General features: G+C 35.6%; 1 protein-coding gene across 5 annotated transcripts in view; it reads left to right on the forward strand.

The window, feature by feature from the left end:
- The window catches only part of RALYL (RALY RNA binding protein like), a 376,618-nt gene that overhangs the window by 305,135 nt on the left and 43,947 nt on the right, over positions 1–27,536 (forward strand). For all 5 annotated transcript variants that reach the window (XM_053989333.1, XM_053989327.1, XM_053989351.1 and 2 more), the window contains one exon: positions 15,163–15,195. In XM_053989333.1, coding sequence (XP_053845308.1) covers positions 15,163–15,195 — 33 coding nt within the window. The remainder of the gene's footprint in view (positions 1–15,162; positions 15,196–27,536) is intronic.

Here is a 27,536-nt window from a genome sequence, read left to right on the forward strand (position 1 = left end):
TTACATTAGATTTGATTTGCACTAAGAGAGTCATTGGTCAAAAATTTAGTGGTCACAAAATAGTCACTGTTAAAAGGAAGGACTGTAAGTAGAACGAGGATAACAGATTTTAGAAAGGACAGAATTAAATGAGCTCAGAGATCTGGTGAGTAGAAAGATTCTTGGAATGAAATTTGAGGGACAAAAGAAGTGCAGAAAATCTTGCACTGAGTGTGCTTAAGGTAGAACAGAAAATTCTCCTGAAGCAGAAAAAATCAAATAAATAATATGACAGCATCAACTTTCTCTAACATTCTAAAAATTGAAAAGGAATTGTACAAAATGTGGAATCAAAACGCCATGACTGGAAGTAGAAAAGAAGAGCAGAGTCATCCTACAGGAAGTCAGAAAGGTTAAAGCACATAATAGTATAAAAGGTAACAAAAAATTGTCATTAGAGTAACATCCTCTGATTTTTAGTTAGGAGGAAAAGAGAGTAGATGATACAGAAAAGATTTCTTTTACTTCATCAAAAGTAGTTAGCTGACCAGCTATTAAAGAAAATCAATTTTTACCAGAGGGTATGCAATAAAAAAATTGGCTAACCAATGTTTCACTAAGTGAATTTGATGGAAATGATCTGATAACATTCACTGTAGTGTGTTCAAAGGACTAGCTGAATCTGTGTGTGGACTATTAGTGATTCTTTCTAAAAACTTACGGAGGTTTTGTAAGGTAAAGAAACAGTGGGTATGGGAAGGTGTTATACCTATTTTTAAGAAGGAGAGATCCAGAAAATTATTAGATGAGATTTAGCTGTGATTCTAAGAAATGTACTAAAACACATTATTAGAAATCAATTTATCAAGATCAAGAAGTTAATAAATTGGTTAAAAAAATCAGGAGCATATTATGCTGAAGCAATATAATTTCCTCCTTTGAAAAGACTGTAAATTTAATGTAGAAAGAGATGTGCTATAAAGTCATTGTCATGGTTTAGCAATGACACTCCCAATTTAGTACTTTCTGAGACTCTCCCAAACGAGATTCCACTTGCTCACTCACATCCCTTTCCTTTCCCCTTCCTGCCCCAGGGAGAGAGTTGAAAATTGGAGGCACAGAGGGGTGAAAATTGCACTTTGAGACAAGAACAATTTACTGGAAACAGCAATGAGATTAAAAAAAAAAAAAAAAAAAAAAGGTAACAGTAGGAGCAAAACTATTAATAACAAAAGGTATAAGACAAAAACTATTTACACAGAAAGCCCGTGACCAATTCTAACCAGCATTTCCATACCACACTTTCTTCCAACTGGAAAAGGAATGCCCTTCTTTCCAGAAACCACAGAAAAAGTCCTTTTCTCTTGTCCCTGGCAGTGATGTAAAATGTTATTCAACAATATTCAGGTGGTGGCCAGGCCCACTCAGCAGAGCACACAGCAGCCCACAACTCCTGGGTCCAAGCAGTCCGATCCAGTGGGCTCAGTCTCCCAGTAGTTGGGACCACAGGCACACACCACTACTCCTGGCTACTGTAAAAAAGTAACTCTGTCCTGGACGAAACTAGGACAGTCACTTAAACAAGCTTTGACACTTTTCAGTTTTCATAAGCATGTTCATGAAAGTTTTCTAGAAGACATCTAGAAGATGTCTTAAGGTAGACATCCAGTGGAAAAACAGTGACTTTGTACAACATAGTACTAAGGATAACAACTATTAACTTTTCAGTTTCCCATGTTACAGATTTTTAAATGGTATTTTTCATATGTGAGACAATATAAAGAACAATTTTAAGATAAGCAAGCAGGAGTGCTGCACAGGCTTGTAGGATTTTATTTACTTTGAAGTACTTGAGGCTTCAAAAGTGTTCAAAGAACTTTGCATTTCTGAAAAGAAGTTTGTATCACAAAATTAAATTTAATTAAACTTAAATCACAAATTAATTAAGACATTAATACAGAGCAACTGATATCTATGATGTGTTATATCCTCATAATTTGCTTGTGTGTCCAAGTCATTAGATTCATTTTTCCTGTAATGATATAATACCTTTTAATATCTCAGTTCAGGATCCACATTACGTTATTTTAACTTTTCTAGTTTTCTGATCTGTGTGAAAATAATCTCATTTAATCTTACCTGTGTGAAATTTAGCATAAGCCTAAATGTGAGACACAACCTTTTTTAGGTGCAAGACAGATAAATAAATAATAAAAGGACTTCCATTTTTTGTTTAGGCCTTAAAACCATTTTGAGAACATTTAGTCTTTGCTTCAGAAAGCTGTTAAATGCATTATTAATTTTAAGCATGTTCATTGAATATCTGAAAATGTACTTAGAGTAGTGCTCAGGAATCAGCTAAATTCTAACATAGCTATAAACTCCATCAGCATCCGTCATAATTTGCATTGCTGTTCAGTATGTGAGGGGGGGACCTAAACCCCAGAAGATTCAAAATTGTTCTGAATTTTCTTTTTAGCACACCGTTTCTGCAGAAAATCATACACTTAAAAAATCTTCATCTTACAATTGTTTTGCATCTTGTTGTATTGGCTAGCCTCCAGCAAAAATTAATTGTACCAGCAGCACATCTTAGTATCTTTGGAACACAAGGTGAAGATTAAAGGTGATGACACAAATGTGTTAAAGCACTCTTTGGGAGCAATGTTTTGGTAAAATAAAACATCACACTTTGTCTTTTTAATTTAGTGGTGTTTTGATCAGTATTTCACTAAAGCAACTCTTTGTCACCATATGAAAGCCCATTTACTGTTTTTTTCCTGTGTTTACTCTCCAACATACCAAAGTAGAATCAACCATAAGTAGTCTGATGGACTGTTATTCTGCTCCTCTTCATTATAAAATGCTTTATAATTATTTGTTGTTCATTTCAGTACACTGCCATGTTATATGGCATATTAAATATATGCCTGAAAGCTTTTTCTCCATTTTGGAAGCCTTTGTTTCAGTTGCTGACTCTGGAGGCTGTTGATGGTGTGCAACCATTCCCAGCTGCTCAAGGAGTGGACGGAAGCCCCAGGGCAGATGAAGCAGAGCCACCGTGCACATGCTGCCTCTGGCTAGCCTTCCCTCAGGACGTGCAGCATGTCCTTTCTCTATGGCTGACAGCTTGGGAGCTGGCTAAAAGTCTTATCTGACACCCCTCTGGTAGTAACAAGGTTAAGAGGGTTTGAGAAAGATGACAAAGGCACCTACTTTTGAATTTTTTGAAAAAACAAAACCAGTGTGCTACAGGCTGGCATAATGGTGCCATTTTATTGCCATAAAAATGAGCACAATTACTGCAGGCTCTGCTGCATGAGGTGGTGGTGGGGATCTGCTGGAGATCACATGGGGCATGAGGAGTCAAAACAAGTCTGGTGGTACTGGTACGACTGAGAGTACAGTGTCCCATATCACATCCAAATCTGCTTTCTGAGAAAGCTAGTTACCTGACAAATCTCCAGGGTCAAAGTGATATTTGTACAATGTGGCAAACAGGGGACTAGGATTTGGAAGAAAAATGGAAGCGCAAGTTACTGGGCACTGCCAGGGTATCTAGTCAATCTCTTTGCTCTACACAATTTAACGTTATAGTTGACATATAAACTTTTTCAAGACTGTTTTATCCAAGAAAAATAATCCCTACATGGATTATTTTCATCCTCACCAGACTTCAAGCTTCTTTGGAGTGCCACAAGCAAAACTGGCTGGCCCCAGTATCACATCTTGAAGACTCAGTAAGGAGTTATTATCCCCAGTCCTCCACTATTCCTATTGTTGTCTGGGAACGAAGCTGGCTAGCCTAAGATCCATCCTGCTGAGGCACATCCTGGAGTGAGAAAATTAACAGAATTGATTTAGGGAATAGATTAAGAAAGCCAGGAAAGACTGAGTGAAATAGTCTCTCACTGTGTTAGCTGGGCTGTAATCAGAACCAGCCACTGGTGTTGAGTTCCCACAGCACTGCTCAGATGTAGCACATGGTGATCCTGCAAAGGCTTCCCTCCAGAACAGATTTTTCCCAGCTATTCTCTGAAATTTCAGGTGTACAGTTCAGCCCTCCCTGAGTGGTATTAGATAGCACAGTGATTTCCCATTACCAATCACTTTGTCACTTAATGCAATTGAAATGTGTATTTAACACACCTGATTTAACTTGCTACTAATTGCCCACATTAAATAGCCTTTACTTTACAATTTCATAACTCCTATGGCCTCTGGAACTAATTTTATTTAAATGTCTAATATTAGTATACTGGAAAGGGATATTTTATTTACATGGTATGGCTGGAAAGGGATATTCTTTTATTTACATGGTATGGTTATTTTTTATGCCAGTGGGGGGGGTTTTGACATAAAAATGTTATCAATTTCCTCAGTACATTTTACTTTTTTAATCTCTGTTACAAAACTGATTTAATTATATTACACATCTTGAATTTCCTTTGGTTTTTCAGTCTTGTAGCAGAAACTATTGCTTGCAGTCATTCTCTGTAAGCCAATTCTGCAAGAATTGCTTGCAGTCATTCTCTACTTGCTCTCTGCTTCTTACATTTATTGTAAATATCGTTTATAGAGTTTGGTGTGGTCTGGTTTGCCTCAGAGCCACCCATTATTTTGAATTGCTTTTCTGAGCACTCCTGAGCACCCTTCATTTCAGGAAGAAGTGTGAAAGGGACACTGATGAGCAATTTGATTTTGTCTTCTAGTATAGGAATCTTGAGATCATTCCTCCCACTCGAAAGCGCTGACATAAACTCAACAAGTTCCGTGACAAACAAGCATTACTATTCCATTAGAATACTGCAGGATTTTGCATCATTACTGTAATAGTGTGCCACTGATCGTGTATTATCAATCTTTTTAAACCTGTCATATAATGATACTAACTGCAGGTATAAGTATTTTTCTTAATTGAATACTGTCCTGGATTTCCAACAATCTTTTTCTTTATATTTTTTTCTTAATCGACTTGTGTGTCCATGATTATTACTGACCTACAAGAGACTAAAGACACAGTCCAGAAATCAGAAAATAAACCTGTTCTAGTATTTTCTGATTCTTTACTTTTACATTAAATTGTGTAAATTCCTACTTTATTCCATCCACTGCATGAAAAAAAAAAAAAAAGCCTATGGAACATAATTTTTCTATGACTATGTCATATTAAAACTATAGAAAGATATAGAAATATATAGAAAGATTAAGACTATAGAAATATTTCTCTTGAATCAAAGTGATTCTTTTTCTACAGAAATGTATCCTCCTGATGCTTTTGATTATCCTTCTTTTTGAGAAAAGCTTTTCTATTTCAGTACAGTGGAATGGGCCTAATATAAATGTTGTTCTGCAGCTCTTCTCCTGACAAAACACTTAGCTTCCATAGAAAATCCCCACATTTCTAGATATGTTTAAATAGAGAGATTTTAAGTCCAGCAGGATATTATTTACATTCATTTTATCAAAGAATGTTGCCAGTGGTCACATCTGAAACAGCAATTACTGTACAGAAAAAATATAATTGAGTTTCAAATTCTTACTTGAACAGTACAAATTTTGCTTGTGTTGAAAATTTAAATAGTATTCTCAATTACATAAAAAATCTTAAAAGGTGCAAATACAAAGCTACAGCAGACCCAGTGATTCAGTTTGAACCTTTTGTTTTTTTGTTTGTTTGTTTTCTTTCAATAAAAGACTCCCATGTCAAATAACTAATATCACAGGAATATTTTTTTTTAAATCTGCTGATGGAAGGCAGTACATGCAGGTCTTCATTTCTAAGTTATGGTGCTGTAATTGCAATCATTTTGATCCCATAGATGTTTAAAACAGTACAAGCGCTCAGAGGGGCTGGGAAAGGCAGACAAAGGTTTAAGTTTGCCCTTTCACATGATTCAGAGTATGATTGTGCAGCACTTTATAGCTTTAGAGAGGGGAGGAAATGGGGGAGAGAAAGATATCTCAGGTCCTTAGCAACATCCATGAAAATCTTTTGCTTCTGTTTATTTTGAAATAAATCCCAGATTAAAAAAAAAGACCAAAAGACATAAAATGCAACTGGCATCTTGATTTCTTCACTCAGTCATATTATTCCTAACCTGTGAGGTAACTCCAACAACAACTAGGGCAACAAAACTTTTTTTCATAAATCTTCCTATTCACTATTTTAAAAATACTGCTTACTCCCCTTAAGAAGGGGACTAGGGCAGGTTTTGCCTCTCAGATCATCACTATATGATAAATCTTACATTTTTCTCATGTTTGTTTGCTTTTATTCACCATGAATTTTTAGATGATGGCTTTGACACAGATCCATTTAGAAGTAGGTCCTATGTAAAAACTTGCACTTGTCTTTGTAACAATCTTCCCTTAAGTTATCCCTTAGACTTATACAGTATTTCCTCAGGTTTTTGTTCCTTTGTTAAGAGGATGTGACTCCAACTTATACACATCTGCACAGGAGCTGCATCCCTCTTCCTATCTCCGTACTCTTCCTCTTGCATAACGTGATATGTGGTATCACATGAATGATGGTGTCTTCTTCCACAAAAGCTCAGATGCCATAATCACATTCATGCTCAGAGATTAGCAAATTTGGAGAATAGGCTGTTCACTTATTATTGTTGGGGTTTTTTCCTGGTGTTTAATTTTCTTTCTTACTTTTTTCCTTCTGCTGCGAAACATGAAGCAATATACTATAGATAAAGTCTCTAACTGTAAACTTATCTCTTTTTTTTTTATGGTTTTTAATCACTGTTTATACCACAATAGAACAGAAAACATATCTACAATTTTCTGATGACATTGAAATTATTATGACTCCTTTCTTATCCAATTGAAATAATTACAACTCCTTTCTTATCTGAGAATTTTAGCTGCTAATATTAATGAGAAAACTTTGGCTTATAAATCAAAAATAAATTCCTAAAAGATCCAGAGTATTGATGGGTTTGCCTGCAGGCAAACAGAAATAGTAGTTTTAGTCACACATTTGCTTTCAGTCTTGACAGCCTGAGGCCTATTCCTATCCCTTATTACATGTGAAATTTCTGCCCTTTATTAGTGCACGGATTCTTGCATTTAATTTAAGAAATAATCACTTTGGATTCGATGTTGTTTTCCACATGAAGGTGATGTCTTCTGTAGGTATTCTGCTGTATTTCAGTTAGGCTAAAAAGACTAGTGCTTCAACATATTAAAAAAATCAGGAACTGACAACATGGTATTTTTCTACATTTGAGTTTTAGTGAAGAAGGCATCATGGAAGTAGTATCAAGAGTCACAGACACTGCTGTTCAGAAACTGTCCTATTAAGTCTCGGGTTCATGACAGAGAATAGAGAAGGACCTGTCTTGGCATTGCAAATGAACAGAGGAATTCTTCATTTTCAGGAATTTAGTAAACCCTTAATTGCTGCAGTAATCAGAGATGCAGAACTCTGTGCTTCAGAGAACCACTTAGTGGACATGCAATTAGGCATTGGTTCTCACATAATGTAAAACCTCTAATTATATAGCAGGCTGTAATTTGGTCTGGGAGCTGCTGGTGCAAAGGCACCATTTAGGTGGCTTACAGAGAACAACAGAAATATGATGCTGGGTTATAAATTTAGCACTCTGTGAATAAATAAGGAAGTTTGGATAAGCAAGAAACTAACACATTTTAAAGTCTTATGAATTATATTAGAAGAAGAAATTTAAAGTATACTTAATTTGAAAGAAAATGGATTGTTAAGTAAAATTACAAATAGCGTGGAAGGCTGTGTGAAACACAGAGGGACAATAGCAACATATTATTATGCAGTGAATTATAAAAATAAAATTTCCATGAAGCTTTATTTCTTGGTGAATTCTGCTAGTCTTGGAACATACAGTCTGAAAATATGTTATCTACCCTACCAGAACTGATACTTAGTGCTGTTGATCCATAATGTCAAATGTAATTTTATTTTTTAAAGCATAGGTTACAAATTGCATTCCTTTTTGGTACTACATGCCAGTATTCCCAAAACTTCTGGCAAAAGCATTGGCTATTTTATTGAAAAGTAAAAAATATATTCATAATCATATGTGATTTGAGTCCTAAAAACTGAACATTTTCTTATACCTATTGGCTTAAAAATGTCTATTGCACTTTTCATTTTTGCATGAGTGAGATTATTCTAGGAAACAGCATGACAAACATGAATCTTACATTGCTAGAGAAGTGACACTCCTGTAACTGCTTTAAAGTGTTAGGAATGTCATTGAGAAAAAAGGATATTAGGCCTCTGCCCTTGGGATCCTCAAAGGCAATGCCTGCATTAACCTTCATCTCTTTGTGACTGCAAATAGCCATGCAGCAAAGTAGTATTGATTGTGTGCATTAGATCAGTCAACACTGTTTTGTTCAACCCACCCTGAAGAAGCCAGTCTAGATGGTTTTAGATCAGTACATATTGACCTGACTGTTCTTACTCTGCGTTACAGCAGAAGAGGGTCAGGTGAAATCAACTTCATGTAAAGAATGATTAAACCTGTAAGGAAGAGATCTCTAAGGCACACTACTTAGAACATTATATTTTTCTCAAAATTCTGTCTTTTGTTTAGAGCATAGCTTTTTGAAAAATTCAGCAACTATTAAAAATCATGGGAAAAAGCAAAGAAAAATTGACAGCAGCATGGAGTTATTTTCGTTCTTCAGGTTTTGTTTCCTTTGCTTTCTTTAACAAAGATACCAAATTGAGCATGTTTTGAGTTTTGGAAACTTGCAAGAATCTCACTATGAATCTTAAGTGTGAATTGCTTCATGACTGGAAACATCACTCAGTGATGTATGGGTTAAACACAGTTTAGCTTTAGCTTTGGCAACAGAAGACTTCTCTTGGGTGGCATGGGAGGAAACTGGAATCCCTTATTGTCTAAGAAGGTTTTCAAATGTAGAGTCTGAATCAATTTCATTCCAAATTACAATTTAGTTTTCCTCAGACATGCTACCAGGATTTAGTCAACTCTGAGAATCCATGCCACTGTTCATGTAATCTTTATGAATCTTGGATTCATAAAGAAAGATGCAGCAAGATCTAACCTGTAAAATCAGATAGGATACAGCTTTTAAATTACTTAGAGCTTTTAGGTTTCCCTCTCTTCTTGCTGCCTAAAATTTAGGCCACCCATTTAAGAATATTATTGGAAACTACTTCCTTTTTTCCTTTAGTTCCCCTGAGTTCTCCATGTCACCCTTTCCTACCACATCCCCAAAACACTTCCATCCCATGTTGTAACAGTAATGCATTCAGTATCCACTATGACAATGTACATTTTTACTGATATATCAAAACTAACTTTTGTATATGCTGGTTTAAGTCTCATCCCAACCTCTTGCTGCTGTGAAAGTTAGCCCAGGGAAGAGGCAGTCTCTCTAAAACACTTCCTCCCTGTACGTTAAGATACCTTTTATCCTTTTATTCAGTTTTTCAACTGTCAAACATATATATATATATATATATATATATACACTGGGCCAAAATTCCATTTCTTTCACTTCAAAACACTGAAAAGACTAGAGGCATCTCCATCCTGCATCATATTAAATGCAAAGTGCATAAATGCAAACTGAACCCAAAGGTGAGCAGAAGCATTCCTAGACAGAAAATCAAGCTGTCCTATGGGGACAAACTATAATTTCAGTTTTCTCTATAACAAAAAATTAAGCTGTGTGATCCATATCACCTACAAATGCCTTGGGAAGTTAGCTTCTTCTGGGTACAACTTTTTCCTCATGGACTTGGAGAAAAGCTGGTGCTTCAAGAAGTGGTCTAAGTTATTCTCGATCTTAATTAACTGAGTCAAAAAAGTCACAAAATATTATAAAAAAGTATCTTTTTTAATCAGTCAGCATGTGTAATGTGTTGCGATACTTTCATAAGGGACTAAATATGTATTATACATCTATTAAGAATTATGTATAGATCTGCACAGAGAGAGGCTGGTAGCCAAAGGAATAATCTTGTTTGATAATCTGTTTATCCCTAGAGTGCTTAGTAGTATAGCTTTCTTATTGAATAAATTCTTCAGTAATTAGTAAAATTTAGTTTTAGCACACTTGAATATTTCAGTTGTAAACTTTGATTAACTATGATCTGAGACTAGAAGAGAGGAAGCATGTGCTGATTAAAGGACACTTCTCAATCAGCTCTGAGGAAAGATGTTTTAATACTTCCCCATAACTAGCAGTCTCTTGTTACTCAGTCCTTCCTCTTTTGAAAAGCTTTTCTGCAATACCCAGCCAGTTGTCCTTCATTTCATATAAAATAGTTCTTGTTCACAAATTTTCACTATGCTTTGCTTTTTTAGATTTCATCACACTGAATTCATACTAATTCTTCAATTTATTAAAAAAAATCATATTTTAACTCTCTTCACTGGATGATTAAAAACCAGCTTTTTGGTACCTATTTTACATGCAGTAACATTTTTGTTAAAATATTTTATGCACACCAATGTTAAATGAATCATAACACTGAGTATTCCTATTATTTAATGTGGCTCTCTTTCCCATTGGCATAATTCTTTGTTCATGGTCATCCTCAGGATAGATTTTATTTTCTCAGCTTGATTATGAGACTCTCATATGATATGAGGCAATATCAAGAGCTTTAAAAATGAGAGTAAGTCTTACCTATTATCTGTCTTATCATTTACCCACCAAGTCAGTTACCACATCAAAGGACTACATTTGCACTGAGAAATGAGAGTTTGAGCTCGCAGTATGTTAGTTTCCACCCATGGCTTAAGTGATGCACTTTATTTTGTGCTAGAATCTTTATAATTCAATAAATAACAGAAGCACTTAGGTCTGTCGAATACAACTTCTTGAGGTACTGCAAAAACTAATACATAGTATTGTGCAAGATTCATTAAAACAACAGTTGGTTGTTGTTGTTTTTCTAATCTGAGTTATCAATTGCAATGTCAACCACCAGATGGGAGCGGAACTTATTAAAGTTGTTAGGGACAATTGTAAAAATTGACATAAACATGTAAATTATTCTTCCATTCCCTCTGCTTCTAAAACACTTCTGATAGATTAGATCTTCTATACAGTCATTCTACCATTTATTTCTTCCAGAATATGACAGAGTTTCTTGATAGAACTTGTCAACATTTATAAAGATATTTATGGAAGCTTCAGAAGACAAAATGAGTTTCTTACCTTATTCTATTTGACAATGGTTACTGACAATGTCCAGGAAAATGATCTTGGATTGAAATTAAGTCACAGAAAGCAGAAAGGAAAGATTACCTAGTTTACACCAGCAATTGTTCTTTCTATGAATGGAAACATAAGTTTCTTCTGGAAGGTCTCTTGAGTTGTTCTTGTCATTTTAAAATTTAATGCATTGATAAACAGGGTAAGCCATAAATCTGAATATTCTTTCACTACACATATTTCTGCTTAATCTTTGGTCCTGCTAATTCTTTGGTGCTAATTCTTTGGTTCCTAAAGCTGCACAATGCAAAAAAAGACATTCTTGACAGGTAAATAAGTCAGCCACATCAGTTAGTCTAAATACACATTAACACTATACTGAAGTCCAAAATGCTTTACAGTTGTCCTGACTTTCCTATCTGGCTTGAATATAAATGTTCCCAACCCCTTTGAAAACTGCAGTCACTATTCATGCATTTTAAAGTCAAACAGAAAATGTGTGATGTCAGCTACACAGTCAGCTAATCCTCCTCAGGAATTCTGATATGAAGGTTGTAACCTAAAATGGTGACTCATCTGAAAAAATATTTGTTCCAGACCCCTTTCTCTGATTCAAGGCAGATGGTTTTGTTTTTTCAACAAGTCAGAATAAGAATCCCAACAAATTCATTAAATTCCATGCGTTTTTCCTACTAAGTGCTTAAAGATGAAATCATATTATTAGCAAGAGGAAGAATATATTGATTCATAATTAATTACCTTGGAGAATCCTTGGCTAAAATCCATTTGCTTGTGTACTGCATTGATATTTTAGAAATGTTATTCACTTTTTCCTATACACAGTTTTGGGAAGAAGAGGAGAAGATTCTTTAACAAGTAATTATATAGATTTATGTATCTTGGGTCAGGCCTCAAATGCAGAAAAATTCATGCCTGTAATCTTGATAGGACAATTATGCAAGAAAGTAGAATTTACTTTGGGATCTTGATGTCATTCCATGATTTGTTTACAAGCCAAAGAGGAATTCACGCATCCTTAGTCTAGTCACATTTCCCTGTATGTTTGTTTGCAAACCTTGAAAATTTGTCCATCTGGATGTTCAGTCCATGTCAAAGATGGAATTTAGATAATTGCCATTCATATAAGAAAGTTTAGCAGCAAAGAAAATAATAAAATGCACAATTGGGTTAATCAGACCTTGTAAAGTATCTCTCCAAGACAGGTTGCAAGGTTGCAACACTAAATGGGAAATTTGTAGGGTACTTATTGTAAACACAGTGTAACAGGACTGTAGCATATCAATGGCTAGTAATCAACTGCCTATGCCTGTTCAGTTTACAGTGACTGAAACTGTAACCAGTGACTGAAACCAGTTTACAGTGACTGGTTTTAATTGAGCAACTGACATAGTGTAAAAATTCTTTTTCCTCCTGCAAAACTTATCTATCACATGTAGATAAGGAAAATCTTAGCTCAGAAAACCTTAGCTGAGAATCAAAGCGGAGCACCACTTCAGTCTGCCATGTCCCAGTCCTGCTATTGATTAGCCTCCCTCCCTCCCATTCAAACTGATATATTGCCTTGGCATATTGACACACTGATCTTTTCTGATGGGAAAACCATTTCAGGAAAGAAAGAAAAAATCTCAGTCTGTCATGCTTCACTACCACTCCTACATAATTAAAACATGATTCCCTTTGTTTACTGTCTAGCTTAGTATTTCTTGGACACAAAATATATTTCTGCAAAGAAGACATCTGCTTTAAGTTTTTTCCTGGAGGTGTATGACAGCCCTTCTCAAAACTTATCAGAACTAGTCTTTTTGCAATATCGTATTGAATTTTTCAAGAATTCCTCAAAACTCTGGAAAAGTCAGTGTACATTAGGTTGAAAAGAAAGGTAAGAAGTGTTTTTTATTGACAACTGTCACCAGTAAAGATTATATAAAATGTTACTTCATATTGTGTTGCAGTTTTAAACCTTTATATTAATTTGCCATATACTGAATTACCAAATAAAAGGCCAACAGATAATTGTGTTCCTTTACTATGAGGAACACTTGAACTAATTAAAAGTAATTCAGCAAATTATCTAAAAACATTTAGTCAAATATAGAGAGAGGTCAAACCTGGGGCAGCACTATTTAAATCTAATTGAATTCCAGCTTGAGAACTGACTTCAAATGGATTTTTAAATGCAGTATTTTGTCTGCAGGGCATTCTATCACACACTCTGTCTTCAAATAAAATCCACCAGAATTTCCTCTATCAGGGTAGTGCTAGGTCTCTCTTGATTACAAAATTTCTGTATTATTAAGTATTTATGTTCTAGGGCTTTCATTGTTTGGTCAACTTGCTTATAGTTAATCTCTCCAGCCAAACACTGAGTGCTGATTCATTTCACTAAGCAGAAAAAGAGGAAACCAAAATGTGACACTAGTGCAAAGAACCTGCAGGAGAAGGGTGAAACCCCCCATGAAGGGCCCTGTCACTTTATTGCTCTCTGGCAGCACTGCCTGACCACAGAGAATGACAAGTTCAGATTTTCTTGGGACTGCCCCGATCACAAGGACATGCAGCTTTGGGCTTCTACTGTGATTCCAGGTATATGCAAAGCCATCAGTGCTTCCTCTTCTATTCTTCTAGTTCCACATGGGTTTCAACCCCAGAAAGAAATGGAATGGTGAGCTATAGTCATTAAGACAACAGAAAAGGGACTGCGTTTTCAATGTTTTGGATTTTAGATGATGGTAATAATTAAACTGGTCTATTGGCTTGTGAGTTTTTGCACAAAACCTTTGCTGAATGAAAAATAACTGCAACAGTACTCAGTTATTTTACAAAGAGGACTTTCATGAAACTTCTTCCCTAAAATATTTATTATTTAAAGTACTTTTGTTTACAACTAATGGTAATTGTTTAAAGTTAATTATATTTCAAATATTTTATTGTGGGCCTAAATTGGCTTCAGATTCATAAATTAAATGTTCATTTCCACAATTGTTATGTTTTGCTGCATTAGAAAGTACAAAGAGGCTACAAAGAGATATTAATTAAAGGCTACAAAGAGATATTAATGACCTGGGTGTTTATTTTCTGCTCTTCCTAACACACTATGCTCCGTGGGAATCATCACAACAGAACATTTTTGTACATCATGTAACCACTCAAAATTAGTCAGCTGCAAATATGCTTTAAACATGTTTATAAAGGATCTTAAAATCACATACTAATGGTACTATCAAGCAGCTGATATGAGTAAACTCACTGAAGTCACAACACACTAAAAAAATAAGGGCAGCCAGTTGCAGATACCAGAGCAGGAACACTACCTGATAGCACAGATGAGGACTCTTGTATCTGTCCTGGTTGGATGGAAAGTCCCACTAGAAGAGGCTCCTGCCAGTGTGCAAGTGCTGCATCTCCTCACAGCCACAGCACCTGCAGCAGGGAGTGGGAGAGCACTTTGAACCACTGGGCTTATAACTGAGCATGGTTCTGGATCTACCAAAACAGTGACACCCAGATCTAGCACAAGGCCAATTCTGGCAAATGGGACAGAAGTTCTCATAATGATGAAGTGATCATGTCATATGAGCATAGGATGCTGGAAACCAACCAAAAAAAAAAAAAAAAAAAAAAAAGGCAACAAAAAGAACAAAGTATTTCTTGTTCACTCTAGACATTCCATTCAAATTTCTACACAAGTCATCCGAATCTGTGAAACTCAAAGGGCCTAGATGTGCTTCTTTGTAAATATTTGATCTCTAGATCAAAGTTCCACTGGGAAAATGGGATTTTTTCCAAGTTAAGCAGAAACTAAAGCGGCATATTAAAGGTGCCTACTAAAATGAATCAGGCCCTTCTATTCATGCTAGATTGCGTCATTAAATAAACTTGACACTGAGAATGGCTGTTTTAAATTCATTGCACAATTGTTTTTAAACACAGTAAATACCTATATTTAAAACTTTTTTATTTACTTGGCAGACTTGAATCAAAGGAGCCTTTCCTGTCTGTTGGGTAAGTAAGAATATGTATATTTTCATGGATATTTATATATTTAACAACCATACAATATAATTTATGAGATTATGTTTTCCTTCTCAAAAAGAAACTAAGTATGTTTTGCCTTTATTGACTAAACAAAACTGACACTGAACTACATATAGGAGTTAAATGTTGCATTACAAGGTAGCTGGTTTATTAATTTATTTTCACTGACTTTATTCAGAAACCATTCTAAATATCATCTATACCACTTGTCTAAACCACAAAAAAGTAATTGATAATGCCCTCTAAAAAATTGCAATACTTCAATAACAGGAATAAAGTCAAATTTATGAAATAGAACAAAAATCACATTTTTAATCAATTTGAGTATAAATTATAATCAATTTGATTATAAATCACTGCACTGATTTGCATATTTCAGCCATAGCCTTCATAGTGTCACAGTCACTTAAACAGTTATATGTTCTATATATTAAAATGATAACTCATCATACTTAAAAATTTATTTTAAATGTATCATATTCTAAAAAAATACCATTCTTATATAAAATATAGACTAATATATGTATTACTGGTAATTATCTGTATTTTATTTCTGAGTCCGTATTTCACTTTTCATGCACAGTTTTCCTTTCAGCTTCTTTCTTTAAAACTTTCCAAAGTGTCCTAACATTCTCCCTCCCTGTTTTCCTTCAGAACTGTCTTTTTATGTGTCTTTACTCTCAACTTCCTTTGTTCACACCTTACTTTGTGTTATCGAGAATATAAACTGAAGACAAATGCTCCTATACAAAATATCTGTTTAAGGGTTAGCTTTACCATGCAATTATCAGTAACTTCCAAACTGTTGTACTAACTGCAGAACTAGAAGTCAACTTCAAACCCTTAAGTGTGAAGTGAAGCATGTAATTTATGATCAAAAGAACTCAACAAATTAGCTTAATCAGGACTGAGATATGTCTTGGTTTCTGTAGCATAAAATAACTCTGGTTTGTTTGAGTATATTTTGGATTAATTGCTTGCTGTTTCTACTTTCTACCAAATCAAAATTATTGGAAAATATTTGGAGAGGGTGTGGAGGGTACATTGCTATTGTTTTGCATGCTTTGAAATGTCCAAATCTATTATCAAATTCAGTCCCTTCTATTAATAGCTTTCATTACTCCAATTTGTAACTTATCCTATTAAGTTGGCTTTTTGGGGCCTCCACTCTCATAATGAAGTGATTATTTGAAAATATCAACAAGTTTCTCTGTAATGTACTCAAATTCTTTTATGCAAGTTCATAATAAGGAAAATAGATAAAACCTCCCAAAATTATTCCCTGTGTGCTACTTTTGCCTTTTACTTCTGTATTTCCTCCACCCCAAGGAGGTCATGAGAGGGTTAGACCACTGTGTTCTAAGGGGGAGCCCAAGTCAACATCCACCTCCTTAGTACCACATAAAAGAGATGTTCCTCCTAGTCCCACAAAAACTGGGGAGTTCTTTTTTACAGAGAATGAGTTCTTGTGCCAGGATCTGTATCTGATGTTTTAGCTCAGACAGCTGCAACCACCAGGCTTTTAAAATACAGTAATGTTTGCAGAAGAAATGCTGACAACCACTATTAAACAAACACATGGGTGCCCTTAATAGCTCTTGCTGCCAGAGTTTGTCAAAACACCAATCTAAATTACTTTTGGCTGTCTCCAGATGGCTTGATCCTGCACACCAGCCTTCCATTCATCTATCTTCTGTAACAGAGATTTGTTTCCACATTCTCATTATGCTGCCTGCAGGACCTAATTAAGCTTTTTCATTTTGCTGTGCCTAAGCATATGACTTCTTGGTGCTTTTCCATTGCTAATTGTTTTGGCAGGGGAAGGGAACACGAAGTGTGGCAACCTAAGACGTCAAGACTGCCACAGGTTTTTGAGCTCTGTGTGTATGTGCAGGGCTGCAATCGTCCCATAAGAGATCCCACAAAAGAAAAGTGGTGGATAAAATATTGCATTTTTTCCCCACCCTGAGAAAGCAGCCAGAGAGAAGCAGACCCCAGCTCTTGCTGTTGTCCTTCATGTCCCAAATGCAGGAAGAGAACACCTCCTGTACTCCCTTGGTAAAGAGAATTCCATGTATCATGTAGCATTCTTTGTATGCAAAGTGCATAGCAAAGAAGAAATACCCACTCTCCTTTACTCCATGTGCAAGGCAGGGGCATAATTTGGCACTGAAGCCATAGTAACATCTTTAATGAAATGCTACCATCTCTAATGTAAAAATCCATCAAGAATACAGTCTATTCAGATAAGAGTGACTGAATGCAATATTGTGATTTTGGACTAAAATACAAAATTGAATTTTATATTTGTGTTGTATTTCTTTGCCTCTTAGTGATGAAGATAAAATCCTTAGCAAAGGCTGAGATATTTGTTACTGTAGAATGCTGAGTGACAGCCTGTAAGGGCACAGGATACTCCTCTCCAGAAATGTTGTTTCCACTCTTTTTGGGGTTTGTGTTCATATTCAGCATAATCAAGACCAAGAGGTGTCTGGACTTTCTTTCCTTTTCATGTTATATAGCATTCATGTTCATGTAGGTTTAGTACAAAAAAGAAGTCGTGCAAATGCTCAAAGTGCCTGGAAGGCTTTAATATCAGAGGCAAGAGTTTTTGTAAATATCCACCACTGAAAATGCATCAAATTAACTTCATGCAGAAAAGTTTGAAAGTTTCAGACTTAAAAAAACAAGGCAAATCAAGAATCTTGATAAAAAAAATATATGGATACTGCAAAATGGATACTGCAAAAACAACTGAGTGCCATCTCATATTAAGTTCATCCTGCTTTGTGCAAAGGATGTATTATATTTTAAAAGCAATATATATTTAAAATACCAACATCTTTTAAATTATCCACATCAGCTCTCCACAGTTGGAAATTTCCTAATAGTAAAGATGCATAATTATCACCTCAACAAAATAGTCACCATTCTCTCTAGATAATTAGATTAGTTATCCAATTGTTAACCACCAGATATTTCTTGGCAGCTGATTTATCATAGCTATCTGCATTTAAGAGTTTAGCACCTGATAAATTTCAGCTAATACTGCATGCAGAATTGTAATTGGTCATTGGTCTGAGCCTTAAAATTAAAATCTCATTTTGTAGATCCTGCCAATGCAGGATCTTTTAAGGCCTGTAATAGTATTATATGGTGAATAGAGACCATAATTATTTTGTAACTGTGTTGCACAACAAATTCTTTGAATTAATTATTTTTGGGTTCTTACTATAATTGTATGTAACTTCCATGATAACACACAATCAATATAACTTCAATACATGCAGAGGCAGAAAAGTCCATCATAGCAAGTAATAATTTTGTCAAACATGTAAAAATATTTCTCTTCTCTGTCAGACGTCATTTAATAATATGTCCCAAATTGCTGAATTCAGAAGAGACAGGAAGAGAGACAGAAACAACTGATTTTTTAGAGTCTCCTGAAAACAGATTCATTTACTGCCAGCTGCAGAGAATGGGCTTATTTCTGGATAAGCAGGCAATAATGCTTCACTGAGATGGTCTTTGAAAATGTATGTGTTATATACATCTGGTTATCAGCTGAGATTCAATCTATTCTCTGATTTTTTCAATTTTTTTTAATTAATTGTTTCCTATAAGCAGTATAATTTTAGGTGGAAAGCCGAGAAGGAAACACAAGTGAAAATTAATGCATTGTATATATTTATTGAATGATGAATAGTTGTCTGCCATGGAAGACAGAAGATCTGCCATGGAAGACACAAGTAAAATTAGCACCAGTTAATGCATATTTTACATTCTTAGTGAAAACACTAGACGTCTACTCTATTACTAGAGTAGTAGTATAAACTACTACTTTGGTCACCAAGGTCCTCTTTCTAGAAAGTATATGACAGTAGAAAATACTGAAAATCCATGCTTTTTCCAAATAATACCTTAACCACAGTAACTTTCAAACATAGGCACTTACTTCTGCAAGAGACAGAGTAATTTTGGTGGGCTCAGATTCTTGGAAGAACTTGGAAATGCTTCTAAAATACAACAAGTAAATTTCATTAATTTTCTTCCAGAAAAATAGTTCTAAGATACATCAAATAGCTCAAATTTGTCACTCACATTTCTTCCTTTTGCTTAGTAGTATTTTCTTTCCTGCAAGGCCATTTTGCAGATCTATAGGAAATTCTGCTCTTATACATTGGTTTAAGGGATCCCATTCCACAGAAGTGAGATTAAATAAAAGCCTAGTCCTTTCAGGGTCTGTTATGATAATACTCAGTCCACTTCCAAAATATGCAAGTTTTTCAATTCACAGTTTTTGTGGGGGTTTGGTTTGTTGTTGATTTTTCAATGGCCAAGAGTTTCTAAGGCACAAAATAGAATGTAGCCAAGGAGCATCATCTATAACAAATTCCACCACTCTTGTTCCTCATCCTGGTTGTCAGCACCAGTGGAAGGAGCAAACACTATTCCTACTGTTCCTTCCCAACTTCTGAAGAGCGAGAGCTAAGAAAATTATTTTTCTTCAGCAGAGGAAAAATACAAAAAGAGGAGACACCAGACTCATTTTGCTCTGTTGTTATGACCCTAATAAAATTACCAACCAGAACATAACGTTGCAACTCTCATTCATATTCAGGCCAGGTATTCAGGAGCTGTTTTCATGAAAATCACAGGAAGCGTGAACACACCTTACAATTATTTAAACTCATTGTTTAGACCCAGGCAGTAATTTCTCATGCTTAAAACTACTTGGGCTTTCTGATTTCGGCAGGTAGTAGCAGATCATCTGCTTTTACAGAGAATACCCTTTGAAACAACCAACTCTTTGATTATGTGTGAGGTTTACCCTGGAGGCAAGAGTTACATGTCAGGGTTCTGCAAAGGCTCTTTAGTGGATGAGACTTTCAGGATAGTCACAGACAGGAGGGATTTGGGATTTGACAGCACATATGGATACCTGTGGAAGAGACTGAGAATCAATCTATACCATTTAATTTCAGGTAGTAATACTGACATCCTTCTCTTCCAATATTCCAAATCCCACAAGGCTTAAGCTTTCCTATAACTGCCTACTTACTATTATTTTAAGACTCTGAAACAGTTGTTTTATCAATTCATAATTTTGTTTTTTTGGTTGAAGCTCTCTCACAAGAAGTGGTTACAAAGCTACAGCAATAATAAGGCTACAGCAATAATAATGTTGGTTCATTCCTTTGACTGAATTTTTCAATGGTTTTGTGATATTACTCAATATTTAAAGATCCTAGATTATGTACTTTTCCTACTGGTCTGCAATCTAAATTTAATTATTTTATGGTTTCCCTATTTGACTGATTTTGTCATTCTACATCACTTCCACTTTCACACACAGAGCAATATATATCACATTAAAAAAGACTAATGAATTTAGCAAAAAAAAGTTATTCTCCTAATTTGTAATTCCTAAATTAACTTTCATTTGCAACAAATTCAAGAGAAACTCATCTTAATAAATTATTTTTCCCCTCTCTGACCTTAATAATATCAGTAGCAATGTTCTTCATAATTGGGAAAGGCAAGACCATGAGAGTACTCTTTTCCTCTTCTGGTTATTTTATTTCCCTTTCTCTTGTTTTTTTTTTTTTTCCTGTGTACTATTTCTGTCTTCCAAGACTTCCCTTTCCCTAGCAATTCTAGAAACACAATACATTTCCATATAATTTATGTGTTGGTTTAATGATGAACAATACTGAATATTTGTACTCTCACCTATGTACCAGATACCCAGGAGGTTTTCTAGAGGAGGGAAAATTATTCACAAGAGAATGTTTCTGAAGGAAGTTCAGGAGGCTGAAATATTCAGGGAGTGTAGGACTGAAATCTGGGAACAAAATAGGAAAGTCAAGGGAAAAGGACAACTCAAAGGGGAAAAAAAGGGAGATAATGTTTTACAATAGAGGATGGAGGGAGGAGGAAGAACAATATTTGCTGGGCATGTACTCTCACTGTGGAACAAGACGATTTATGTCTAATTTGTTTTGGGTTTTTTTTGCCAAACAGCAATGACTAACCTACAGCTTATAGAAAATAGTATTTGAAAAGGTCTATGCTAGCAGTATTCCTATTTCCTATTTCTGAGATATTAACATAGCATCTTGCCACCACCCTCTATATGGGCTTCTGTGAGTATTCAGTATGAATAAGCTTACTGAGGCAGTCACGTGCAGAAATATCATGAGACATAGCTCACCACTCAAAACACATCTGAAAATTGAGACAGTTTTTCATCCTTCTTATGGCTGTTGCATGAAACACTTTATTTATTCTTACAAATTTCCAGATCCTTAAAAAGAAGTTTTATCTAAATTTCTTCCTCTTGGTAGATATTGAAAGATATATTGAAAGATGTAATTCTGAAATTTTATATTTTGAGTTTCAAATTCCCTATAATGCTGTACAAATCAGTCAGCCTTGCTCTTCTGCCTGTGTTTCTCTACTTTTGTACAATTATAACAATTGAAACTCTTCTTAATATTAAGTTCTTAGCATGCTTGGCCTTAAACAAATATTTGAAGGGGATCTGATGGCTGATCCCTCTGATTCCGTGCTTGAAATCAGTTTGATCTTTTTCACCAGAAACTGAAATTTGATTCACCTAACATAACATCTTACTTGCACTTGAACTATGAAAGAAAGTTTTCCTTAAAAGAGTAAATGCCAGAAAGACAGCCAGAGCTGCTCTGTGAACTTTTACTTGACAGTCTGCTTCCCACCCTTCTATTGTAATATAACTGGCAGCTTCTTGATTAAGATATTTCTTCTTTGGAGTTCAACCAACTGTGATAAAAGCAATCAGTCTGTGGACTTCCTTCAGAAGTTATTTCTCCACACCAGTCTGTGTATTCAATGGCTTTCTAAACAGTAAAGTCAGGAGAAAGAAAGGAGGCAGTGCAGAAAGAGGCATAGCAGAGAAAAACATTGCTTCTCCACAGCAAATTGGAACTTTCCAATGTCTCTCTCATGTTTGTTAAAGATTTTTAAAAAGATAAAGAGCTTCAGGCTAGGATTTATTGTCATTAGTGTTGCTCTGTTAATAGCTTTTTGTGCAATACCAAGGAACAACTACTCACATCTTGCTTTACTGGGTTATTGAGCTGTGTATTCACATACTGTGGTATAAACATAATTGAAATAAAATCACAATATGTCCTGATATTAGGCAAGCTTTCAACTAGTAAAATGAATTGGACCATAGATTGTTTTCTATAAATTTATCTTGGTCTGAGACTTGACCTTATTTACAAACCACTTTCTGACTACCTTGGAATAATGATTTACACACCATAATTTGAAAAAAAGCAGAACTGTGTCAGGAATATTTATGATCGTATTCAATAGTCTCTGTTTGGCCCAAACTGGTGTTGATTTCAAAGGTCTTGATTTTGGCTGTTTTGGTTTCAGTCTCTTTGGGGGAAGTTTTTGCTTATTTTCAATTATGAACTGCAGTTCAAAAGCACTATGTAGATATCCAATGAGCTCAGGGATTTTATTTTATCTCAAGTTCAGGCCAGATTCTTATAATTCTCACCATTCCTCAAGCCAAAGTTCAACTTCTTCTACATCAACCATACACATTCTAGGTGTATGCACAAGTTTAACAGGTTCTAACAACTTCAGTGCTGATGTAGCTTAAAAAAATGGGAATTAGGTCATACCCTGCCTTATCAATAGTAGGATAAGAGATTTATTGCTAAGACTTTAATTACTGTCCTTCAAATTCTTTGATTTCTGAAGTCTTCAGCTTTGGTTCTCAAATCATTTAAGGACCAGTTTTACTCAATAAAATTAAATCCTTCACAACATATTAGAACATAATTAGAAGTTGGAGAATAAGCCTTAACTGTGAATTAGAAATAACAGAGTGAATCTGTCACGCATGACCAGCCACAGTTGACAGTTGACATGGTTATGGTAGTTACTGTTGCTAATGCCAAAGCATTAGTTTAATTTGAAAGGTATAAACTGATTTTCAGCAAATATAGAAGATTATTTTTTCTTTTCAGTTGCCTCTAATCCTGTATTAAAAAAAAAATCCAAAAAGAAACGGACATTCTGAGCTCTCCATACTTGAATTCTGTAGCCTTTATTCTAAAGAAGGATGGACAGTTGAATCAGCTGCCATCCTGTAACCAGCTACTTTTATCAAATAACCACACAGATAGATACCACACAAATAGATACTAGAAAGTAGTTGTAAATCCCCACAGTTATAACTTTTGTAGGATGATAGAAAGGTGTGGCTTAGAAGGGACCTTAAATATCATCTGTTTACAACTAGTGTCACCCACTAGACCAGGCTGCTCAAAGCCCAATCCAATCCAGCCTTGAACACTTGCAGAGATGAAGCATCCACAACTTCTCTGGGCAACCCATTCCAGTGTCTCACCATCCTCACTGCAAATTTCTTCCTAATATCTAATTTGAATCTGCCCTCTTTCAGTTTAAAGCCATTCCCTCTTGTCCTATCATGTAGTGACACGCCTTTGTCAAAAGTCCCTCTCCTATCTTTCTTGTAGGCACCTTTTGGTACTGGAAGGCTGCTAAAAGATTTCCCCAGTCTTTTCTTCTCCAGTGCAGCAGCTCCCAACTCTCATCCTGTCTTCATGAGAAAGATGTTCCAGCCCTGTGATCATCTTCATGGCTCTCCTCTGGACTTGCTCCAACAGGTCACATCCTTCTTGTGTTGGGAACACCAGAACTGGATGCAGTGCTCCACATGGAGTCTCATGAGAGCAGAATAGAGGGGAAAATCACCTCTCTCACCTGATGGTTGTGTTCCTTGTGATGAAGCCGAGAATACAATTGGCTTTGTGGGCTCTGAGTACACACTGCTGACTCATATAGTTTCTTTTCAACCAACACTCTAGACGTCTTTTGCCAGAAACAGTTATTTGCTGAAAGTACCACTGGAAACAGCCTTTCTTTCTTGCCATCTAAATCAAGGGACACAAAGTAAAGAGATTTTTCCACGCAAACTATGAACAACAAATAGTGAAAATGAAAAATTACCAACTTTCGGACTACATTTTTCACATGAACTGTTTGTTCTGAACTATTTGAAAGTAGCTAACTCCTTCACAGAAATCAAGATCAATATACAAAGGAGGAAAACTGAAGCATTTCTCAAATAGTCTAATTCATACTGCAGATCTATCCTTTCTTGGTGTACAAATGGATATGGGATGGAAATGGAAGCTACATCTTCTGAGACAGTGAAGATATTGAAACGAAACTGGAACTCGTTATTGTGGCTTCTATAGCAGTATTGTGCCAAAGTGTTGCCATTCCTTTAGCAGAGATGGAGTACCCTGAGAGTTATTGAATAAGGGTTTGTCTCCTTGCAAAATGATTTTTTTTCATTTGTATACACATACACAATTTGATCATGGTTATACTTTAAATCTGGAATCAAGTATGATTTGGTTTCAAGCCGACCTTGTCTAGGTGTCAGTAGTTAGGGGTATTTCGTGTTCTGGATGACTCTTTATAGGCTATAAAACTAAAACTGTCTTACTGGGTAGAGCATACAGAAAAGTAGAATTCCAGCCATGTAATTGTATAAGGATGAGTAATGGTAACGTGCTTTTGATGGGACACGGCAAAAATCATACAAGGGGAGTTCAGCAAGAAGGTAAGAGAGTGGGAAGGAGGAGTCAGAGACACAGACCTTAACAGTCCTCATTCCTTCACAGAGTCTTGCGGTTTGGGAAGAGATGCTGAAAGCAATTCTCAGAACTAAATTGTTTTGGTAGCTTAAGTCAATAGACTATATAAAATGAAATTTAGTCTAAGGTGTATGTTGTAGTGTACAGCTACGCAAATGGAGCAAAAAGCTTTATGAATTTGAAATGGGAGTTTCTGTTTCCTAAACCTAAAGCTGGAGTTTCTATTGCGTATTTTTACGTGTATTTAACCTTCCCCCTGAAGCTATTCCCATTGGATTTTACCTATAATGTATTCATACTGAGCATTGTTCTATTGGTTTCACCTTATCTCTTATTTTCCCCTATAAAACCTGTAACTCAACCCCAGACTATTGTCACTTGTACGTGCGGCGTTCGAGCAAATACAACCTACTTTGGACTGCACACCAAGTGTCCAATCTCTTGAGTCTCTTTATCCCGGTCTTGATTGCGCTCTCTAAACAGCTCTGTCCGTATCAAACGAACCCACAAAGGTGTTTGTTGCTTCTCTCCGCTGCTCCCAGAAGCACCTGGCCAGCACCCCGGGAAAGAGGAGCCGGGCAAAAACAAGGAAGTCGGAGAGAGAAAAGCCACAGGTGTACTTATATTGTTAAATTATAATATACATTTCCCACAGTAGTAAACCACTTGAAAAGAAACCTTCTTTAAATGTTTACTAGACATGGTGCATAAAAGTGCAAGCAGAGCCCTCATCTGTCAGGGACTGTGATCACATAATCCAGGGAAGAATATTACAGAAAATGGCAATAATGGAAGCATAAAGTTTCACAAGCCCTGTTTTGTGGAAATCATAGAATCACAGAATGGTTTGTCTTGGTAGGGACCTTAAAGATCATGTAGTTCCAATCTCCCCTGCCACAGACAGGGGCAACTTCAAGTAGATCAGGTTGCTCAGGTATTAGTATTATGTTCTTAATGACAATAACAATCAGCCAATGAAATTTACTCATCTGGTGCAAGCAAGTTGTCAAAATTTCAAATTTCCTGGTAGCTTGAAACAGCAATATGAAGGAGTCTCCAGGAGAAGTACTGTAGCATTCAGCAAGTGCAAGGGAGAAGATGAAGGGAAATCACATAAAATAAATACTGAATTTCCCAAATTTACTGTGAGTTGGCCCTTTTCTTTCTTTTTTTCTTAAGATATAGCAGCCAGAGTGGAACATCAGTTTACAATCAATTGTGCAACCAAAATATTTGACAGAGTATACAATGTGTGATTTTAAAAATGTGACTTTTGTATTTTAAAAGAGCTTAGACATGAGAAAATCAGGTAAAACTTGAAGCCAAAAATGTAACCAGATTAAACTCTACATTGAATATGGTCCTAAAAAATCACCAGTGAGGGAGAGAGAAAATTATTAATACCCCGTGTTGTTAGATGCCATTAGAATTTGGAGGTAACCATAAAAAATATGCCAGGCCGAATAAAGCAGGAGTATCCAGACTGCAGTCTTCCATGCTATGGAAGGTAGGAGCACAAGTGAATGAGGAAACCTGCAAAAGGTCCCATTCTAATAAAAAAAAACATTACCCAAACTAGACAGGCACAGAACGTCAGTTCTTGAATTGTATGACACATTAGAAAAGTAGGTTAAAAAGAAACAGTATGAGGGTTCCCTAAGGGGAAAAAGGTCTCTTAGTGTCAAACACTGCTTCTTGTAAATTAGAAAAGATGTATAGAAAATTTTCAGCTAGATGATTCATACTTACCTCATACCTGCATGACAAGAAATCAGCAGCTCTTCAAGAAATCAGCAGCTCTTCCATATGTCCAGCACTGTATAGGGAAACTGCAATACCACTGTCATGACAAGCCACCAGACCCTTTTGCCACATACTATACTCAGGTGAGTCATCTGTGACAAATTCACTTATGAGAATAAATATAATGAAAAAATCCAGACATGTTTAAAACAAAAAAATATGATCCCTTGATTCAACAGCTTTATTCTAGATTTCCATTGAGGTAATTTGGAGTGGTGACACTTGAATATCCTTCTGTAAACCAAAAGGTCTTTCAACCAATATTCTAGGAATTCCTTTGGTTTGTGACTTTTTCTTCCCTTACACAAAATAAATTTTGTTTTCTTCACAGTGTATACAGAAAGTGAATGAACACAAGGTCTTCCAAAGCACTGAAGTATTAGGAATATTTGCCAGAAATCAAGAAAAGTGTAGTCTATCGGAATAAATCAAGCGAGACTCCAATTTCTTCATGCAGGAAAAGCCAAATATTTATATACAAAACTCATTTTATACTGTTTTTACAGACCTTGTGTGCAACTTTAATTGGTTAATAGCTTTCTTGCCAATTACTCTATTGGTTAGTAAAAGGTATTTTACTTGTCCATCAAATCTCTCTGTTCTTAAATTGTTTATGTATTTTCTTCACTGATTCTCATGGGGTAGATTTAATGTTTATGCACATACTAGTTGTTTTTCACCCAGGAATAAATTGTTATGTTAACGGACTATTCATACCAGGAGTGTTTTCACATGGGAACTTGCAAAGTACTAGCTGCACTTGGAAGAAATCACAGGCCAACCACTGATCAACAGAGCAGGCCTGATTTTAGGAGA

This window comes from Vidua macroura, chromosome 1 (genome assembly GCF_024509145.1).
Source record: "Vidua macroura isolate BioBank_ID:100142 chromosome 1, ASM2450914v1, whole genome shotgun sequence".
In the NCBI taxonomy this organism is placed as follows: domain Eukaryota; kingdom Metazoa; phylum Chordata; class Aves; order Passeriformes; family Viduidae; genus Vidua; species Vidua macroura.